The sequence below is a fragment of the Pipistrellus hanaki genome (assembly GCF_964339955.1).
Source record: "Pipistrellus hanaki genome assembly, chromosome: 18".
NCBI classification, from domain to species: Eukaryota; Metazoa; Chordata; class Mammalia; order Chiroptera; family Vespertilionidae; genus Pipistrellus; species Pipistrellus hanaki.
The window spans coordinates 29,379,288-29,401,366 of NC_140520.1; the positions used below are offsets into that span (position 1 = coordinate 29,379,288).

General features: G+C 51.1%; 1 protein-coding gene across 1 annotated transcript in view; it reads left to right on the forward strand.

Moving 5' to 3' along the window:
• The window catches only part of PLXNA2 (plexin A2), a 211,183-nt gene that overhangs the window by 81,971 nt on the left and 107,133 nt on the right, over nucleotides 1-22,079 (forward strand). Inside the window, exon 4 of the mRNA XM_084865273.1 lies at nucleotides 17,065-17,199. Within this exon, the coding sequence (XP_084721399.1) occupies nucleotides 17,065-17,199 (135 nt within the window). The remainder of the gene's footprint in view (nucleotides 1-17,064; nucleotides 17,200-22,079) is intronic.

A 22,079-nucleotide genomic window follows, 5' to 3' on the forward strand; every position in this document is an offset into this window, starting at 1 on the left:
CCTGGGGTCAGTGGGCGTTCTGGTGGTCTTGTTGTAACCGCACTTTAGTAGCCTCTGACCGCCAGCCAGCCAGCATGTGGGTGGCCACCCATGGGGCCCTCCCTCCCTCTCACATGCAGACATGCACCACTGCCCTCTGTGAGCAAGAGGGGGAGCCCCTGGGCCTGGTGCACTGGAGAGCACCCACCGCGGAGACAGGTCACCTGTTTGCTGGAGACCCTGGTGGGGTCAGGGGTCAGGGGTCAGGGGTCAGAGGCAGTGCAGACCACCTGCAGGGAAGCAGGCCCCTTTGCCCACCTCAGATCTCTCCGAACAACAACTTTCAGGAACAGCCTGTGTTCCCGGTGCAGCTTCCTGCGCAGTGTTTGCCTAATCTGTCTGCCCCCAAATCCTCTCCAAACACAAGGTTTCCTGCCCTGCACGGGCAATCAGGGAGCTCATTATCTGGGATTAGGGAGGGAATGGAGTGGGGGGTGGGGCCCCTTTTAATTACAGGAAAAAAATTAGCCCAACTCAAGTCAGCAAGGCCACTGGGATTAGAAGGAAGTCCAGGTCTGGACACAGGTCAGTGGGCAGGCGGGAATGGCCCTCGCTCTGGGCCTGGGTCTTCTGCTCCGGGCTGTTGCTGGAGTCTGGGATGGGTGGAAGGGGGGTTCTCAGAGCTTCTCTCTCAGGGATCGGGGAGACAGGTGTGTGCCTGCGTCAGAGAGAGAGGCAGAGAGGAAAAGCAGAGGAAGACAGGGATGTAATGGACACCCAGAGACCGGAGTTGACAAGAGAATGACAAGGAAGGGAGGAAGGAAGAGAGCAGCAGGTGGGAGTTAAAAGGAGATTGCTAGTGAAAACAGACAGACGGACACATGTTCCGAGACCTCCCTTCCTCTCCTCACATTTCCGAGGGTCAGCACTGCTGTCACTTTCCCTTTCAAGGGAGGACAGCAGGCAGGCAGGAGAAGCAGGCCTCCCCCTCTGCCTGCTCCTCCCTCTCTTCCCTCTCTCCTTCTAGCAGCCAGCTCACTCACCCAGCTTTGCCACACACCGTGCAGGTGGCCTGTGCTTTCGGCCCGGCCAGGGGTCAAGGGTAGGGGGGGAGCTTGCACCCCACCCTTGATTTCAAGTCTCCTCTGTGACCGGAAGGAGAGCCCCTCTGCCAAACAGTTCTTGCCTTCTCTCCCGTGAGAAGAATCTCTTGGCTCAGGGAAGCATTTGTCCATTAATTGACTCATTCATTCTGCCATTTCACAAATAGGTAAGGGCGCGTTGTTATGGGCCAGACCCATAGCTGACCTAAGGAGTTTTATTTTTATCAGCCCAACCCAAGGCTCAGTGACCACTGGCTCTAGGTTTCATGTGGAATCTGTCTCCTCACCTCTTTCCTCTCTTCTAATGCATCATATGGGCCAAGCCACAGGAGCCACAGTCCCTGCCCTGCCACCGTGAATGGCTCGCAGGCCAGGGGGAGGGACTAAGAGGTGCTCCATGCACCTTCTGGTGACCCAGACTGCTTCACTCCGACCGCCACCACCCACCCTGTTCCCCGTGGTTCCCCGTCTGGTCGTGTCTGGTTGTTGGTCGTTACAGCATTACAGCCACAGGCTTTATATATATATATATATATATATATATATATATATATATATATATATATATATATACACACATATATATATATAGATAGATAGATACTTAACCATCTTAGGAGTAGTCCAGTTCCTTAGATACACTCACTGGCTAACTCCTACCCAGAGACATAGAATACAAGCGCGCAGTGCAAAGGCCTGATCATATGTCAAGGCAACCTACAACGGAGTGAAAATGCATCCATAAAAACAGTATATTAGCGCATGAATTAGTAATTATTTGTATATCTTTCTACCCACTTTTCAGACAAGGCGTTAGGTAATGTAGAAGAAAAGACTTGGCAAACGTATATAGTGAAATCGAGCATGGAACCAGAAAATCCACGCCACAGAGTGGTTTGGAAGTAATTATGTCAAGAGTAAAGCTCTTATAGGAACCATCCCCCAGCATCACATTTGGCCTGAGTCTCCTGGCAGCCAAATCCAAAAGGGAAATGGGGTGAACTAGACAGAAATCCCTGCTCTCTGATAGAAGTAAGACCCATTTTTTCAGGAGAGAGACAGTTCCCAGATGTTCCACTCTATACGTGATTTATCATGTGAAACCTTGTACAGGAACCAGGACAAAAGTTGGACATCAAAATCAGAAGCATCTTTTATGCGGCGATTTCTTACAATAACTCACGATGAGATGCCAAGGCTGTGACATCCATGGAATAATCAACATTCAATAAATTACTCTCCTGGAGTCACCAACAATAAGAAGCGAGGAGATAAGGCCATTAAGGAAAGTGAGGCTTGATGATTTGGCTTTTGTGATCCAAGTTTGTGGCATGCTGGAGCTCCGGCGTGATTCAAGGAGAGCTTGCAACTTTTTTTTTAAAGCACCCCCTTATGCTTGGCACGCTGCCAAGAGTTGAATAAAATGAACTCTATAGATCCAGCCTGTGCATCTGGGAATTTATCATCTTTGTTGCCACTTCCATAGGGGCTCAGACAGCTGAATAAGACCATTAAAATGATAGTAAGATGGCAAGGGGAGGATGCATTTGGGGGAGAGGCCTGTGGCTTAATAAAAAAGCTCACGCAATCAAACCGGCTCAGGTTCCAATCTCTGCCTGCCTCTTACCGGCTCTGTGACCTAAGGCGTGTTTTTAAAAAAATATATATTTTATTGATTTTTTACAGAGAGGAAGGTAAAGAGATATAAAGTTAGAAACATCGATGGGAGAGAGTCATCGATCAGCTGCCTCTTGCATGTCCCCTACTGGGGATGTGCCCACAACCAAAATACATGCCCTTGACCGGAATCGAACCTGGGACCCTTCAGTCCCCAGGCCAACACTCTATCCACTGAACCAAACTGGTTTCGGCCTAAGGTGTGTTATTTAACCTCTCTGCTCCCCTTCTCCCCCCATTTCCTCATCAGGGGAAATGGGTTTGGGGAATCCATGTAGATATTCTGTGTGAGGCACCCCGTGCCCTGTCCAACACAGGATAGGAGCTTAATAAGTGCTCACTTACACAATCCAGGGTTGCCACCTAAGGCTAGATTCCTAGTGCAAGGAGCGAAACCCCGAGCAAGGCAAAGGGGTGGAGTTCTCTGGTCCTCCCCGGGTGCCCAGGAACCCCAAGCCCCTTCTGAGGAACCCCTCAAACCCATCAGCTCCTAATGCTGGTGACTGTCTGAAGCCACTTGTGCATGTCCCAGCCTGTCCCAGCCTAGGCCGCGTCTCCTGAGTCCCCAGAATGCTCTTTGCTCTGCTGCCATCAGCACCGGACTGGGAAGTCCTGTGCCTGCTGCCTCTCACCTGTTTATTTATTTATTTATTTTCTCTTCGGGAATGTCCAGGAGTTGGGTTTTGCTGCCGAAGGTCATTGTTTAGGTCCATCTTTCCTCGCCCAGTCCCATCGTCTTTCCACACCTCAACCCCCAGGTGTGCCTCCGCTGCTTGCCACGGGAGGGTCAGGTGTCCGGGGTGGGATACCCGGTGATCACTCCTGTCTTTCCTTGGAGCGCCCGTGTCCAGGGTGGATGTCAGCCACCCCAGGCAGCCTCCGGGCTACAGCAAGAGGGGGTGAGGACAGGAAGCCCTGTGGCGTTCCCTGCCCATCCCACCACCCCTCCCTGGCAGCTGGCGACCCTGAACTCCCTTGACCACAGAGCTGGGCAGGAAGGAGGGGGAGGCAGAGCCAGAGCATCCAGGTGTGGGGCCAGGGGCCAGGCACACACCCTCCCCTCTGCCTACCCTCCCTCCCTCCCTCGGCTTCTTCGCGGTGTCTCTCGTACTTCCCAGCCCACTGCCAAATTGTCAAAAGCTATGAGAGGCAGAGTGCTGTTCAGCTAATGATTCCAGTCCCTGGAGAGGAGAAGCGCTTTTCTGGAAGAAGAAAAAAACACAGAGAGGAGTGGGGTGTGGGAGGGGCAGGAGAGGGGATGCTTTAGTACTTTGCACAAAAGCCACACTGTCGCTCCTCGCAGCTCTTTTTAAGGAGCAGATTAGAAGCGGGTAGGTTTGCCCTGAGCAGCCTTCTCTCCCTGGGTAATGACGGGAGCCTCCCCCTCACTTTCTCTTTTTCACAAAGTAAAAAAGGGTCTGACTCAGACACCGCCATCCTGTTGGCCCCGGTGGCCTCAGCCTTCTGTGTCACAGCACAGGTCCGAGGCGGGCCCTGGCCAGCCCCTTCCTCCCGCCGCTCAGAGAGGCTGTCATCAAACGCAGGCTGCACACTCACCCAGTGCAAAGGGCTGAGCTCCTCTCCCTCCTCCCCTCCTCCTCCCCTCTTCCCCCTCCTCCTTCTCCCCTCCTCCTCTCCCTTCTCCCCCTGTCCCACTCCGCCTCCCTCCCCTTCCTCCTCTCTCCTTCTCCTCCTCTGCCTTTTCCCCTCCTCCTCTTCCTTCTCCCACTCCTCCTCCTCCTCCTCCCACCTCTACTCCTTCCTCCTATCCTCCCTGTTACTCTCCCCCTCCACACCTCCTCTCTTTATGCTCTCCATCCTCCCTGCCCCTTCCTCCTCCTTCCCCAACTATTCCCCTGGAATGGACAGAGAGCAGGGGTGACCAGTTCCCCCAATGGGCCTCCGAAGAATTTCCTCTCTGCCCAGTTTTCCTCCTCAGTTGCGTCCCACCCAGGTCTCTGGATTGAAAGTGAATCCATCCAAACGTCTTTCCCGCTTCCCACCCGCTTTCACATTCCTGATCCAATGCGTTCCTGCTGTGGCCTTGTCCAGCAGGCAGTGCGGTTCCTCTCTGTGCTGCGGGTGAGGGACGTGAGAACGAACTTCCCGGAAGGCAGAGTGTCCCTGGGTGGCCTCCGCCCCAAACAGTTACTAGTAAGACATCAGCCCTGACCGACAGTCAGCGCCTGTGGGAAGATGGACGCATGGGGCCTAGAAGATGTAGGAAGCAAATGGAAAAATCTAGGAAGTAGCTGCAGACACAGACCCATGTGCTCTTTCATTTCCATCATCTCCAGGTGTGGCCCAGCCTTAGGGAGGGTTTCTCTAAGGTTCTGTTTTCCATAGCTTGGCTAGGAGAAGGCCCTGTGGCCCTGGTCCCTGACATCTGCTCACACACACCCCCACACAGAGAATTGCAGGGGGCGTAGAGATGCCGCCACCGCCATGGTGTGCAGCTGTGCCGAGTCCAGGAGCACAGCGTCCTGGATGGTGGGAGCCCTCGGGGGTCTGGAGAATGTGGGAGGCGGCTGGCCGTTCAGCCCATTGGGTAGTCTCAGAGAAAGGGCAGTCAGTTTGCCCCTCACAAGGCCTCTGCCTCCCTCCCTCTCCCTCTCCAAGAAGATCCTGGCACCTGCGGTACCCCGCCATCAGCAAGGTCTGCGTGCTGGCACTGTGCCCGGCAGCTGTGGGGCATCCGTGCCAGGAGGGGCGGGCGTCAAGGAGAAGCAGGTGTCCAGCCAGAGAGAACAAGGTGACCGGGAAGGGTCCCGAGCCATGATGCCGGGGAGCAGAGCTGGAATCCGTGGCAACCTTCACTCACCACCCCACTTTGATTGGAATGGCCTGGCCCCAGAAGAATAGCAATGAATTCATTAGGGGTCTGCTGTCACAGAGCCGCTCATTAGGAAAGTCCCTCTGCTGGGAGGGGAGACAGGGAAAGGTGTGAAGGGGACAGCTATTCAAACAGAATCTTTGAAAGGAGCTAGACAGCCCTCCTTCCCCCCACAGCTGTCTGCTCTGCCCTTGGCCTCTGCCAGAAAGACCCGCAGAGCAGAGGACCTGGGTGCCCTGAGCCGCCCTGTGGGGGCTGCTCCGGGTTTCAGGAGGGAGGCTTTCTGGTCGCACCCCTTTCTGGCCTCATTCCTCTTCCTGCGACTCTGAGTCTCAGACCCCAGCTCTGACCCATACATCCCATCACCGTGACCCTAACCCCTGCTCTCCGTCTGCCTTTGAGCCAGCACAGCTCCAGCTCCGTGGCCTCGGAGTTCTTTACATAACAGCACCGTGAGTGTTCAGTGCTTTCCTCCTAAGAGCCCTTATAGGTCCAACGGGGAGGCACAAAGACAGTTTCAGCAGAAGCAAATGTGTGTAGTGTGTGTCAGTGCCTGAAGTTCCAGAAGATTTGGTGGGCGGGGGGGCAGGGGGTGGGCAGGCCAATGGTGGAGCAAGGTTCCTTCTTTCAAATGCAGTGGCATTTGGATTGGGCCTTAAAGGACAGTCAGGATCTGGGAGGTAGAATAAATTGTCAAACCAAGACATCAAGACGACACACCCAGGGACATCATTGGAAAATGGCTGGAAGGCCGTGTTCGGGAACCCCTAAATGACTTTTCTGACTTGCCAGTGGGGGCAAGTCAAGGTGTTTCTGTGTGTGTGTGCACGGATGCATGCAACTATTTACCTTTTCCATATTCCTAACTTAGTGTATGTTCATTATTTTCTTAAAAATTAGGAGCCGGAGATAAGCAAGAGAAAGGAAATTACAAACACCTGAAATTTAAGGGTTTTGCATATAGAAGAGGCAGGATCAAATAAGTGTTTTAAGAAGATTAATCTGGCAGTGTTTGCGAGGACAGATTAGAGCAGGAATATGCCAGAGGCAGGCAGATTTCTCAGGTTATTGCAGTGGCACAGATAAGAGGCAATAAAGACTCAGACCTAGCCCGCGAGCAATGGGAGAGAAATACGGGAGACAGGGATGTGGTCTCCACTTTTTTTTTCTTCTTCTTCTTCCCAGTTACCACACATTTTCTGCACCGCAGTATACACCTGCCACATGCGTTCTTTAAATTATGTTTCCTTTGAAACTCTCAGGGAGTCCCCGGCCTTCAGGCACAGCCCAGGGTCGGATTGCTGTGCACACAAATCTTGACCTCCCTTCTCCTTGCAACCCGCAGTGCCATCCTCAATGTCAATGAATGCAAGAGGTGACTGTTCCAGATTATAAAATGCAGGACATTGCTAGGCCATGGAGAAGAACGAGTTAATTAAAGAGGGTAACAGCCCTCGCAGACACCCACCCTTTGCTCTTTTTCCAGACTACAGGTGCCTTTCTTTGTCACCCTGGGGGAGATAGCCATGTGATCGATTCTGTGTCCCGGGATTTATCTCCAGGGGCACCCAGCAGTCCTGGGATGTAATGTTGAGTCCCACGACAGACATCAGATGCATCCTCTGGGTGGCTTACCGGTTGGAAAAACCGAGGCCTCAGAGTGAGGCTGGAGGAAAGACAAGAATCCAGGCTTGGGAATCAGGCAGACCCGCTCTGGGCTTCCCTGCCCCCCTGACCAGCTGTGTGATCTGGACACGAAACACTTCCTATTCGGTGACATGGGAAGCCTGTCCCACAGAGGGTTCAAGCTGATTCCTGCTGATATCGCCAACCTTTTAAACACGGATGGCCATGTTCAATAGAGGTTCAATAAACCCTTGAAGGCTAAATGAATCAAGGGAGAGGAGCCGTTCGAGAGCCTGTGTCGTCCACCCCATGTCACTCAGTAGTTGAGTGTTCACCTAGGAACCTGGAGGTCACAGTTCGATTTCCTGCTGGGACACATGCCCAGGCTGCAGGCTCAATATCCAATAGGGGGCATGCAGGAGGCAGCCGATCAATGATTCTCATCAGTGATGTTTCTCTCTCTCTCCCTCTCCCTTCCTCTCTGAAATCAATAAAAATATATTTTTTTAAAAAAGGAAGAAAGAAAGAAAGAAAGAAAGGGAAGGAAAGGAAGGGAAGGAAGGGAGGAAGGAAGGAAGGAAGGAAGGAAGGAAGGAAGGAAGGAAGGAAGGGAAAGAAAAAGAAAGAAAGAAAAAGAAAGAAAGAAAGAAAGAAAGAAAGAGAAAGAAAGAAAGAAAGAAAGAGAGAGGGAGAAAGAAAGAAAAAGAAAGGAGGGAGGGAGGGAAGGAAGGGAAGGGAAGGGAAGGGAAGGGAAGGGAAGGGAAGGGAAGGGAAGGGAAGGAAGGAAGGAAGGAAGGAGGAAGGAAGGAAGGAAGCCTATGTAGATCCAGTCCCAGGGAATGCTGGCTTCCCTTACCTGCTCCTCCCTAGCAGTGTGATGGGCCTTTCCAGGTAGTTAACCTGAGTGTCAGCATGCCTAATTCTCACCACACCCTGTCCCTGAGCTGGGTGAGGAAGGCTGCCCCCCCCTCCCCCCATGAGCTCTAAAGGACGGTTCTAAATCATTCATTCAATCCTGAAGCAGCCAGGGTGTCCCCGGGTGGGAACCTGTGTGCGCTTGCCTGGAGCCCCACATATTAGAGCTTTGGGTCAACAGAGATTCTGTTTGGCAGAAGTTGCTCATTATTCTTTATTAATTCCTCCTCCCATCCCTCTACACTCCCCCCAGCTCTGTGCGCGCTCCCTGTGAATTATTGCTTTGCCACTGCGTGATGTGATTCCATCTGAGGCTGCTTAATGCCTTAGCTGTCCCCGGCTGTGTTTATCTTATTTGTTTCCCAGAACAATCAAGTGCTTCCTCTGCCCCTGGCGGCTTCATCCTGTTCCTGGAGCCTCCCTCCCGACCTGCCCAGAGTCTTGAGTTGGAGCAACACTGAAAGGCGGGGCTGGTCTGAGACCAAGCCCTGAGCTCAGAAACTGTCCCACCCATGCCACTCATCTGCACAGGCTACTGTCCCTTCCTGCCATGAGACTCAAAGCCCTTCTTGACAGAGGGAGACCCCAGAGTAGGATTCTTCTGCTTCTGGGTCTTGATGTCCTTTTCCCCTGAGTCTAAAGGGAGAGGCGCCTGGGATAGGAGCATTGGCGCCCTGGTGGAGCCACTAACCTCAGGAAGGAGGGGAGCAGAGGCTGCTCTTCTGGGGCCTGTGGGCTGCAGGGCTCCGTGATTGCTGGGCCCTCCACCCCTGGCTGAGGAGGAGCAGAGAAGCCACAATTTAGGGAAAAGAAAAAAGCAACACTTCCCACTCCAGCCAACCGAAAACCCAACTCCTGACCACTTACTTTACCCATAGTAGGCGCTCAATAAAATATTCACACCATCCACTGTCCCGGCCACAAGCCAGGCTCTTACACCTCAGCCAGTCCCAAGGTGCAGGAGTCTAGAAAGTGCTTCCTCTGAGACCCCATGTTTCAGGAGAAAGCCCTCCATGGCGTGGCCCTCTGAAGACCAGGATCCTGTAGCCCCATGCAGCCCTCTGCTAACCCCTCACCCGCAGGTTAGTGTTTAGGGCAGATTGCTAACATGCACAGAAATAGAAGTAATTGTACATGGAAATGTCATTCTCCAATGTCAGAGCCCCAGTGAGGAACCGACAACTCTCCAGCTCCCTAGGGACCAGTGTTGGAAGCCTGTGTGTGTGTGTGTGTGTGTGTGTGTGTGTGTGTGTGTAAGGGAGGGGTGGCCAGAATTCTCCAAGTTTAGCACATCTTAGTGACCTCCTTCCTTTTCTTTTTAAAAAATATTTTTTGTTTAAAATATTACATGTAGTAGTACATATATCTCCTTTTTATTTCCCCATAGCCCTTCCCCCAGCCTCCCCTAACCCTTGTCGCATGCCCTCATCCCCGCCCCCCACAGTGTCTTGTGTCCATTGGTGTGCTTACATGCGTCCATATAAGTCCTTTGGTTGATCTATTTCCCTCCCTCCCCAACACTCCCCAGCCTTCCCGCTGTAATTTGACAGTCTGTTTGGTGGTTTATTGTATCTGTATCTATCTTTTGGTTCATCAGGTTATAATATTCTTTATTTTCCATAAATGAGTGAGATCACGTGGTATTTTTCTTGCATTGCCTGGCTTATTTCACTTAACATGATGCTCTCCAGGTCCATCCTTGCTGCTGCAAATGGTAGGAGTTCCTTTTTCTCTTTAATGCAGCATAGTATTCCATTGTGTAGATGTATCATAGTTTTCTGATCCACTCATCAGCTGATGGGCATTTAGGCTGTTTCCAAATCTTAGCCATGGGGAGTTGTGCTGCTATGAAAATAGAGGTGCATATATCCTTTCTGATTGGTGTTTTTGATTTCTTGGGATGTATTCCTAGAAGTGGGATCACTGGGTCAAATGGGAGCTCCAGTTTTAGTTTTTTTAGGAAACTGCATACCGTTCTCCACAGTGGCTGCACCAGGACCTCCTTCCTATTCATGGGCAGGCAGATCCGGGGCCTTGTCTTCCCTCTTCCCCTCCTCTCCTGGATCAGTGCAGCCCACTGGCCAACTGTTCAGGCTCCCATGTCCCTCTCCAATTAGCCAAGCATTTAGGGCCAGGTGCCCAGCTGTCCTCCGGGAGCCTCGCCTGCTTGGCTATGACTCTGTGTGTTAGTTAATGTTCGCACAGCTCCAGAGGGCGGGGGGTGGGAGGCGAACCTGAGGAGCCCTGGAAGTTGTTGCTGCATGTGTGTGTATGTGCATGTGTGTGTACGTGCAGGATAGAGGGGAGAAGAATCTCAGAGGCTGAGCTTACTAAAGACTTCCATCTATAAATAATCCGGGTCATGAAGCTGTACAGAAATAAACTCCAGCGTGAATCCCTTCTCGCGGCACTAAATGCGCAGCTGCAGACACACTCGCTCGTTAACTCACTACTGAGTTCAGTCTGGGCAGCACCAGGCTTTTCCCACCTTGCCCCTTTAAAGGTCTAAATGTGTGTGTGCGCGCACACACAAACATACACACACATACACACACATATATATTCACACACATTTATATGCCATGCAACCCAGAATCCCGAGGCAGCGATACAATCAAGTCAAAAAGGCCTCTTCTGAAGTGAATTTTAGGACAAAAAAAATGACAAGAGCTGCAATGGTTGAGCCCCCAGTAACTGCATGTCGGGTCTGCAGCCCCAAGTTTCCAGGAAGCCTGAGCTCAAACATGACAACAACTGCTTCTTATTTACAGGACACCCCCCTTACATTTTGCAAAGAGCTCCCATTCCCGCCTCTGCTTTTCAGTGGGAGTGTCACCTCCTTCAGGAAGCCTCCCCTCACGGCTCTAGGTGAGGTGCTGTCCTGCCCCCCCCCCCCCCAGGCTGGCTCCCCAGACCCCCCATGTGTTTGTGGCGAGGGTAGAATTGTCCATTTCCCTCTTCCTTGGGCTTCCTAAGAGGATCCTTCCTCACAGCGTCCCCAGCGGTCAGCACAGGCCTGGCTCACTGTGGGCATGCGCTAAATGATACTGAAGTTCATGGCTGATAGCACATTGCATTCTCATGCCATCTTTTTAGAGCTGGTCAGGACGGGCGCTCCCACTCTCCGTTGGCAGCAATGGGAACCATTTCACAGACAAGGGAAGCGAGCTGCCTGCAGCCACACAGCCAATTACTGAGAAAGCTGGGATTCCATCCCAGCCCTCCAGACAGGAACCAGCGCCTCCCACTGCGCGGGGCCGCCTCTCACACAAATCTGCTTCCTGGTGGGAGGCCCAAGGAGAGAATTCCCAGTTCTTCTGCTCATCTGCTGATCTTGAAAAAAAAAATGACTGTGACGATGACTACTACTGATAAAGTGACATTACAGCGTCACATTCCAAGCCCAAGCACCATTATTTAGGACTAACTAGGGAAGAAATTGATGTGCAGGAGGAAAAGGTGGAGGGTGGGGGCGGGGGCGGGGGGGTGGAGGTAAGCTAGTTAATTGGATATGCTGATGTGAATTGGATGTTCAAGTAAAGAGGCTGCCGTTAATTTCCGCACAGGCCTCGCTGTGATTTAAAGGGAAGCTCCTAATAGGATTACTATTTCATTCTCACTTCCCAGAGGCCCCTCCCATCCAGGGAAAGGACAGTAAATCTCCCCTGGATTTCACAGCCCCAACGCCCTTCGTGAGAAATGGACTTTTAGCCACCCGCCAAATTAGATTTGGAGTTTAGCGTTGCGTCCCAGGAAAGAGGTGACTGTCCTGCTTTGGCCTTGGGGTCTGATGGAGGAAGAGTGAGTGGGCAAGGAGAGAATTTGGACTCTCCGCCGCCATGAACAGCCAGGGTCGCCCATGGTTATTCTTTCTTAGGAGAGACACAGGTCTGTGTGTGGATGGATCCCCTTCTGTTACCCTTCGTATGTGGTCTTGGCCTAATTCCGTTTAAGGTTGTCTTCCTGGGCGTGGGAACTTGGCCCTGGGGACACAAGTTCAAAGCTGAATGGAACTGTCACTTTGTGGGCCACCACACAATAGACTCGACCAGGTGAATTTAAAAACGCCACTTCTGTTTGGGACTCTCTGACAGCCCCTCACTACCACCCTGGGTCTGGCAGGGATGGGGACAACTCTGAAACTCAACCCTTCCTGTCCCAGACAGAACAGTCTGGACAGAGAAATTGGAAAGTGGGCCAGGAGGCCAGGGCGGGTCAAAGAAGATGAGGTGAGGCCAGGGGTTGTGGCCAACTGGGCCACAGAGGTCCTTCCTCGCCCTAATTCCCTTTGTTCCCTCTGGCTGACCTTGAACCCTCCTCCTCTCTAGAAGGACCCTCCTGCTTAGCCCCTAGCCCCCGTTAGCCATGCACTTCCTCTGGATCACACTGGCTGGGAGCCAGATGGAGCCTCCGTTCCACCGATACTGTGTCCCTTAAACAGATGTGTTTGGATGAGATGTGTTCCAAAGCCCTTGTATCTCAGCAGTGTTGTACAATCTGTGGTTCTCCAGTGACAGACCCCAAGCAGACTGCTTCTTCCTGTTACTCAGAGGGGGAAACTGAGGCTCAGAGAGACAAGGTAACGGACCTAAAAGTATACCCATAAGCAGAAATCAAGCGCAGGCGAGAACAGAGCCAGACCAGAATCCCAGGAACCGCAGACCCATGCTCTGCCCACTTCGGTGTGTTGCCAGAGGGAGCAAAGAGAATTAGGGCTGGGAGAGACCTCTGTGGGCCAGTTGGCCTCCCCTGCCTTCTGCCTGCCAGTCTTTGGCCCCACCCCCTTTTCTTTGACCCTCCCCCTGGCCGCCTGGCCCACTGTCCATCTTCTCTGCCCTCCTGAAGGCTAATGGGAGAGGCACAAGCTGGGGGCAGACAGCGTGGAATGGGAGTCAGAGGAGGCGCTGGGCTTCCTGGGTAGTGTGACTCCTCTCTCGGGGAATTCAGAATGAGTGAAATAGGATAGCTTAGTTCAGGTTCAGCTCCGAGAACATTTTCTGTTCTGGTTTGGTTTTCGCTCTGCCATTTGAGCGTTATGCAGATTTGATTCTGGCTTTAGCTGGTGTATTAAAAGATGGGGGTTGCAGATGAGGCTAAAAAAACAAAAACAAGAAAAACACAACAAATCTGCCTAGGTCTCTGATTCAGTAAGAGGTGAGTGGCTGGGATTGGTCCTAACTGGGATGCGGCAGAGGATGTGGTGCAAAAGTTGTCTTTGGCACAATCCCAGCTTCAACCTCACCCTGGGTACCATCGAGTCCCAGGGACCCGAGAGGGGGGGCGGGGGCAGGCATGTGGTGTTCCTCCTTCTGACTTTGTGTCCAGGCCTTGCTGGGGGTCCAGGCAGGTGCCCAGGTCCAGGCGGCTGCTCTGCTTGGCGGAGGGGTAACTGGCCTCCTAGGCAGAGAGATCCTGGGCCAGGCCGGAAGAGGGGCACGCTCTGCAGCTCCTGGGCCTGAGCCAGAGCCTTGGGATCTCGCAGGAGAGGAGCAGCTGTCACAGGGCGGGTGGTGAGTCACTGGACACTTCCTCTTGAGAGGAAGACTGGAGCCTGGACTTCCCATGATATAGAGATAGAAGGCTGAGGTCAAGCCAACCGGGAGTCATGACAGCCACTTCTTCCCTCTTCCTCTGGCAATAGCACAAGAACTTTTGTGACTAAAAGCTACCACCTCTGCAAGAGTCTCATGGAAATCTGTTCATTTGAAAGAGAGTGCTGCTTTGAATGCTAAGGGGAACCAATTTAATGGTGGGATGTTTTCCGACATAAAGACCCTGGCCCTTCACTCTACTTGAGTCCATAGTCAGATTTGCTCAGGGTGCAGGGCAGTAGCCTCAGCCCCATAGCATGATCACTGACCCCAGAGTCTTCCTCCACCCTGTGAGAATGAATTCAGTGATGCCTGGTCCCGCCCCTAAAGGGGAGGAGCTTAGTGACAGTTACCAAGGCAACAGCTTTGAACAGCAGGAAGCTACTAGTCAGACAGAAAAGAGGCAAAGGCAAAGCTTTGGGGAAACAGGAGAGTCTCGCCCACAAAGGGAGGTATTTGGGTAGGAATGGCTGAGAGCAGTTTCTTTGGTTCCAGTGAGGCTACCTCCTCATCTTCATCTCAACCATCAAAGCAGGCAAGAAGAAACAATTATCCCCCATTCCAGGCCCTGCTCTACTCTTCTCACCCTGGGCTGGGCACAAGGCTGCAGGCAGGAATCTGCTGTTTCTGCAACTAGGAAATCCAGGGCCACATGGTTCCCCATTCACAGTGGGCTCATGGTCTGTCTCCCACCCACTCCAGTCCAATCCCATTGCAGCAGGTACAGACCATGCCCTGCTCAGGCCCTTTAAGTAGGTCATTGTCAAGAGGGCAGAGAAATATGAATGGAAGCACTGTCCTACTTCCCCAACTCTGCAATAAGCAATGCTCTTAACCCTCCCTACTTGGCCAATAGGAACCGAGGATGCCTCCACTTGTCCATCCTGACATGTTACCTGTGGCATCTGGCACCAGGCTCAGCCCTTGGGGTAAATAAGCCATGTCCTCCCCTAAGGAGCTCTCTATGGGGTGGGAAAAATGGGCAGAGGGGAAAGGAGAAGGTTAGAAAGGGAATTGGGACAGGAAGGCTTAATCTTAAAATCTTCCCAAGAAAATGTCTTTTGACTTCTTTTCGATTTAGCACTAAAGAGTCCATAATACTTTATTGGTTGGTTTGTAGTGCATGTCCTTTCAACAAGTATTTTTCAAGCATCCCCTTTTATCCACTAACAGCTATGTCCCCAGCCCCATTCTAGTCCTCAGGGTTAGAAGGCTCTGAGAGAAAGAGAAATGTTGATGGACATTTGAAGCAATTAGAGACCAATTTAAATAGGTCACCAGTACACATTAGCTAGTACATATATGATGAACAGATCAATTGATTATAATTCTAGGGCAAAATGTCTGGTAGGGAAAAAGGCATCTGAGTGAAGTGCAGTTGGTGTGGGGAAGAGGTTGGGGAATACTTCATGGAGGAGCTGGGGCCTGAGCTAAAGGGGTTTCCAGGAGCAGAGAACAAAGAAATGAGCCACCAGTACGGAATATTGGTCAACAGTCAACTGCTATGCTGGGAACAAGAAACCTAGGGTGGGGGCACATTGGAACCAAGGACCCCAGCCACCAACTTTTGGATGACCTAGGGCAGGGGTCTGCAACCTTTAAGACATAAAGAGCCACTTGGACCCGTTTCCGAAGGAAAAAAAAAACCTGGGAGCCGCAAAACCATTGCGACATTTAAAACAAATATAACACTGCATATATTGTTTCTTACCTTAATGCTATATACCGGATCGTGCAGTTAGCTGTCAATCTGAAGAAAAAAAGGACTTTTTCACTTAACAATGTAAAATATATTTTTGCAAATTAATAGCTAATTAAAATATTTAATTTACCTGGTTAATGGGATTTTTGCTCCTGAACCTCAGTGCACAGTGTCAGCACATCAGGGCTGTAAGACGTTACCTTCATTTTCACACAGGCTTGCAAGTTGTCGGAGTCGCGGTAAAGCTTTAAAAGAGCCGCAGGTTGCCTACACCTGACCTAGGGACATCTCCCTACCAAGTCTCAGTATTCTCTACATATACTGCTTAGACTAGATTAGTTTGCTCCTCAAACTGTCAGATCAGCAGATCACATCACCTGGGAATTTATTAGAAATGAAAATTCTCAGGCCTTATCCCCACCAAATCAGAAACTCTGGGCATGGGCCCAGTAAAGCATTTTACCAATCCCCTCCCCTGGTGATTCTCAGGGTGATACATCAGTGCTTCTAGACCAGTGTTTCCCAAACTTCTCTCATGATGAGAATCACCTGGTGGAGTTGTTAAAACACAGATTCCTGAATCCCAACTAAGAAGTGCTAAACTAGCATTTTTGGGAACATATAGGTAAAATTGCATACCTAACTTAGTGCTCTGTATATAAAATCTGTCTTAGAGCACTAGTTAAGTATACAATTTTACCTATATGTTCCCAAAAATGCTAGTTTAGCACTTCTTAGTTGGGATTCAGGAATCTGTGTTTTAACAACTCCACCAGGTGATTCTCATCATGAGAGAAGTTTGGGAAACACTGTTCTAGACTCTGGCTGCTCATTAGATTCACCTGGGAAGCTTTGAAATCCAAAAAAGGATGCCCAGGCCCCACCCACAGAGATTCTGATGAAAGGACCCAGCCTGGACATCCCTATTTTCTAAAACTCTCCAGGTGAATTGAATGTGCAGCCAGGACTGAGAAGCCCTGGGCGAGATGATGTCCAAGTCCTTTCTGACTTATGACCCTGGGATGGGCTCTGAGAGCCGGAGCTGGGATTCCTGCCTCACCGGATCTCACCGAGTGGATCTGTAAACATTTAGGGGCCATGTGTGGGAGCAGACAGAGCTTTCTAAGACCCAAAAATCTTGTGTCTCTTGACCCGCTTTTTGGTGGTTTGGGTGTTGTCCCACCATTCCTCTCCCTTACTTGCCTAAGACAGAAACCCTATGCAGGTGTTGACTCTCACACCCCAAACACAAATGTGTATTCACAAGCACACACTCACTTGCACATACACTCATCATACTGTGCTATAAATGTCTGTAGACACACACCAGAATGACCACATTGGAATATTCAAAAATCACACTGACGGGCTTATGATACACACACAAATAAAGCCACCATTCAAAACCCCAGACTCTGCACACTCAGACCACATGGGAAAGGATTCATCTTAATGGAACTGGTCTATTTGGGCTAAGGGGCCAAACCTCTGTCTTCCCTGCAGCCTCGCCTGGGTCAGGGCAGCAATTGGTGGTGGAGTGGGGTGGGGTGATTATCTTCTGTAAGACTACCCTGGCTGAGGCCACCCACAGGAGACAGCTGAGTGCAGATGCTGAGGATGCGCTTGTTTCTTGTGCAGATTCGAGCTGATGGTCCCCCCCATGGCGGGGTGCAGTATGAGATGGTCTCTGTGTTCAAAGACGGGAGCCCCATCCTCCGGGACATGGACTTCTCCATCGACCAGCGCTACCTGTACGTCATGTCAGAGAGACAGGTAAGTGCTGGCGCCTACTCTTCCTTTCTGAACCCCAGCGGGGCTGATAACCTGTGACCTTTATGCAGTAGCTGTTGCACCGCACAAGGGAGACCTCTGGACTTGCTGCTCAGGGGCCTGGGAGAGGCAGAGTTCAGAGAGGCTCCTGCAAGGAGCCGGAGAGAAGCATCATCAGGGGCCAGCCACTTCCCGCAGGCTTCTCTCTAGGCCACAGCCCCTGTCTCAGCGCATGATGAACAGCCCCGCAGGAGCGGACCAGACTGCGCGGAGCAGCTTGGTGTGATTAGGAGGTAGATTTACTGCTCCCAGGCCCACAGAGTCTGCTGCTTGAGGGAGCCAGAGAGGTGTAAATAATCCGGGCCTCGGGGTCGGGCCCAATCCTGGGAGAGACAGGCCCCAGAGAGGGCCTCCCCCCAGGAGATAAAAATCTTGGCCTGAGCCTTAGATGAGGCAGGATAGAAGCTGGCCAGCACTGAGAAGCTGACACTCTGCCTGAGAAATAGAATTCTACCCGCTGCTGGGTAACCCTGACCAGGTTCCCCACCCTCTGGGCTGGAGCATTATTTCCCTGGATTGTATTTGCTCTGCGTATGTGTGAGCAGAGAGAAGGCAAATGGAAGGAGAGCCACGGTGACGGGCAAGAGAAACAGGGAAGGTGGGGGATTCTCCAAACCAATGGAGATGCAGAAAGCAAAGTCCTTAGGAAAGGCTGGTGTTAGCCATTCATTAAGTGGGTCAGCAGTTGTTCAGCAGAATGGGTGGTCTTGACGTTGACCTGAACACGGTAAGCAAGGCAAAGGCCAAACAAAGATGGAGAACAAGGCCTGCGACTCTGTCTTGGTGCTGAGGACAATGACTTAGGCAAGACAAGGATGCTGGGCTAGAGGTCCAGCAAACTTTCACAAGGTGCCTTCTAGCTCATGTGTCACCCTCAAAATACTCCGCCAGGATTCCAGGTGTCCTTGATCAGTGTCACCCAGAGTTCTCTTTCCCTTCTTTCCCTCTGAATGTAAGAATTCTGACTCCGGGGATGATGGATGAGTGGAGGGAAGAACGAAGAGGCGAATGGGCACATGACAGCATGAGGTGGAGCAGTGATGCAGCTCTAACTCGAAAATTACTTCTGGAGAATAGATGGCACAAATCATATGCTAATGACATGCAAATTACATCCAGATCCTCTTGAACCCACCTGTCTCCTTACCTCCTTTCATGTGGCCCCTGCAGTTGAGGCATAAACAGGTCCAGATGGGAACCTGGTGGAGCTGGAGGAGGCTCTGCCTGACCTTCAGTAGGAAAGACAGTCTTGGAAGTAAACACTGACCTATCATTCCAGCAAAACAGTTGGTGAGCCCTAAAAACCCATTACTTGAAATACGTTTATTGGGAACCATGTACTGGGAAAATAACAAAAGGAATGGGACTCAATCGCTACCCTGAAGTTGCTTACAGTCTAACGAGGGAGAGACACATACCCAGAAATCTATAACATCGGGTTTCAATCTATAAATACTCTGCCTTCTCTTCCTATTTTTTTTCCTTATAAACAAAGGGTTATTTCTTTTGAAAAATGCTATATCCTCACTGTACAAATTTCAACAATACAATTGGAAAACCAGTCCCCAAACCTACTACCCAAAATGTTACACCTTGTTAACATTTGGGGAACACCATTCCAGACTCTTTTTGCAAGAAAATGTAGAGATAGAGGGAGGGATGGATAGAGGGCAATCTGGATGAGTGGATAAAAGGGTGGCCCGAGGGATCAAATAGACGCACATTATACGTGATATTTTCAAAAGGCATTAATTATTATGAGTGGCTGAGGACCAGGTGGGTGATCCTAGGTAAAAGCACTTCCTTGGGTTCCCTGAGCTCACTGAAGTGGAAAAACAGAAATAGAAAATAGAAGTGACCAGTGAGACCTTAGTCAAGGCATCTGTTTTCCGGGCGTATATCTGTTTCTCAAATGGGATGCTTTCTGATATTGCATTTGAAATGTGGCCAAAGACGTGTAAGCCAGCGATGGAGCTGATGAGTGGCCTTTAGAGGATATAAGGGCCTCTTGGGGCCATATCTTGTGTCGCTTTTGAGAGCATCAGTTCTGGCTAAACCAAGTGTCCATATAACTTATTTCTAAACATCCTCTCCTTCTGCCTCAGCTGCACCAGACAGTGGGGCTCAGTAGTGGCCAGTCACTCTGAGCAGGTATAGGAAGCGTTTGGGTTGAATGCCATGGGGCTGTCTCTAGCAGGTGACATATACCAGGTGGACTGTGAGCAGCAGGCAGAGTCTTAGGGGGATTGGTGGTGGCGCTCTGAGGCCTGTCACCTGGGGAGCTGTGAATCATGTAAAAATAGGTAGCCAGGTGATTTCACCAGGGGCTGGGGCCAGGGACGAGGGCCAAGAACAGCTCAGGAGGCCCATCTGTCTGAGTCTGAGCAGCTCTGAGCACAGAGTGTTCACAGACAGACAGCTCGGACCTCCTAAAGGAAGCTCTTTAATGTATGTCAACAGAACAACCAACGGAAATGCAGTCAGTTGACTTGGGTTCCAGCCCAGCGTTCGCTATAACCGGAAGTGTGGCCCTCGCACAGTGCCGGTTACCTCCCTTATAAAATAAAGGAGTGGCATCAGATAATAGGGTTGTCTCTGAAGTCCAAAGCTCCGATTTGGATGCTATCTCAACGTTTTCTAGCCGGGCGGCCTTTTATAAGTCACTTCGCCTCCGTGTATCTTGGGTCAACATGAGGCTCAGTGGAGACCACAGATGGGAATCTGGTTCCCAGTGCCTGGAGCGCCACACAGATAGCCAATGGGAAGATTTTATGTGGCTTCTTCCAGCTCTCAGGCTTTCTGATCCCGACTCAGGAGGGTGGTGACAACGAGTGTGATTAGAAGGAAGTGAGTGGCAGGTGGCACACCCAGAAGGCCCCAGGCTGATCAGGAGGCCTAGGTTCTAGTCCTGGTCCCACTTCTAACAAGCTCGGTGGCCTGGCCCCTTAACTTTGCAGAGACTCCTTTCCTCACCTATAAAGATGGAGAGAGTCAATCCAAGTCCCCAGTCTCTCTAGATCTTAAAGAGGCTTGTCTAAGGTCTTGGCACGGGGACTCTTCTCTCCAGAAGACAACACCAAAGCACAGTAGACGGGCTTCAAAGTTCACGAGGCCATGGGTATTCATACAGACCTCCTCCCCGAAGAAGGAGCACTGTAGAGAGGGAGCAATGCTGGTGGATGTGGATAAGTGTGTGTCTATTTTGAGGCAGTGACGTAAGGTTTTGGAGTTTTCTGGAATACCTGCCACCTTACAAGACATCATGGCAATGGGCCTTCCCGTCACTTCACTTTATGATAAATCTCTGGGCAGCCTACTCTCATCCCTAACTTCACCTTGTCCCCAGCTCTGCTCTCTCTGTTCCTCTCCCCGGCCCCAAACATGGCACCCTATTGTATTCATGACAGCATGTGAGAGTAGAATGAAGTCTCAGGATCCACCTATAGAGGTTTTCATCTTCCCACAGAAAATTTAATATAGCTCATTCATTCCGTGTGTGTGTGTGTGTGTGTGTGTGTGTGTGTGTGTTGATTAAATGTAATTAAAAAATGGAATAGGACTAATCAGAAGTGTTGGGTCATTAGTGCCACTGCCTGACAAGCTGAGTTAATATACTGTTAATATGTCTGAAACCAGCCAGACCCAGGGGACTCTTGGGGAACCCATTCCCCAATCCTGTTATCTGCCCTGGCTCTCTGCTGCTAAGGAGCCTGGCTCTTCCCTAGAAAGTCTACCCAGCTTCCTCAACAGCGAGTAGACAGATGCTGTGGGAGGGAATACGAGTCACTCCCCTATCTTCAGTGTCTAATGGAAGTCAGACGGCAAGTCCAAGGGAAATCAGGCTGCGAGCCAAGCGCAAAACCAAGCGACCAGATGAAAAGAAACTGGATAGCCCCGGTTTCCACCCAACTTCTCAGGCTGGCCACTCCGAGAAAGGGAACCTAACTCTACTCCGGGTGGATAGAGAAAGAGTACGGGGATGGAAGCAATTATTCTATTTTATACTTTAATTAGTTTGAATTAGCAGAGGGAATAGAGGCATAAAATGATCCAGCGAAGGGTGAAATGGAAAAAGGGAGTCGCGGTGGAGAATGGCTGTGTGCAGGCTGGGAAGGGCCTTGGGAATGGCCGAAAGGCTGGCGATGGGGGGTTTGGGAGGGGAGGGCGTGGGATGCTGCTGTCTATTTCAAGGTTTGGAAGGGCAACACAGCCCAGTGGTTAAGAGCTGGAGCCTGGGTGTCAGACTGCTCTTCACTCAACCTGCAGCCCCTTACGAGGCGTATGGCTCTGAGGACGTTATTAGACCTCACTAAGTCTCAGTTTCTTCATCTGTATAATGGGGCCATGAATGGCAACTGTTGTGAGGATTGAGAGAATATACATAGATGATCTAGCTGTGTGCCTGACACATCATCAGTGCTTTCCAACAGTGACAGTGATGATTATCATTGCTGTTGTTAGTAGTAGTAGAAGTTCTCTGGATCCCCTGAGAGGGCTAGAAGCAGATCCCAGTCTCATCAAACATCTCCAACCTGCCATGCCTGCAGGCCCCTCCCTGGGGCCGCCTCCAGAGCCCCTGGTCTGGCCAAATGACAGCATCAGGCTGAGTTGCTCATAATCTCCTATTTATTTTAAAAATTCAGGAATGTGCCCAGCAGACTAAACAGTCCTGCTCCTTTTGATACAGGCCGAGGCAGCCCCGGGCCCGGGTGTGAGGCCCAGGCGGCCGGTGTTGCAGCATCTGTGGAGAGAGAGAAGGGAGGGGTCCTGCGCCCTGGTCATCCCCCACCGCCAGGGCCCGGGCTGGCTGCCTGTGTGGATCC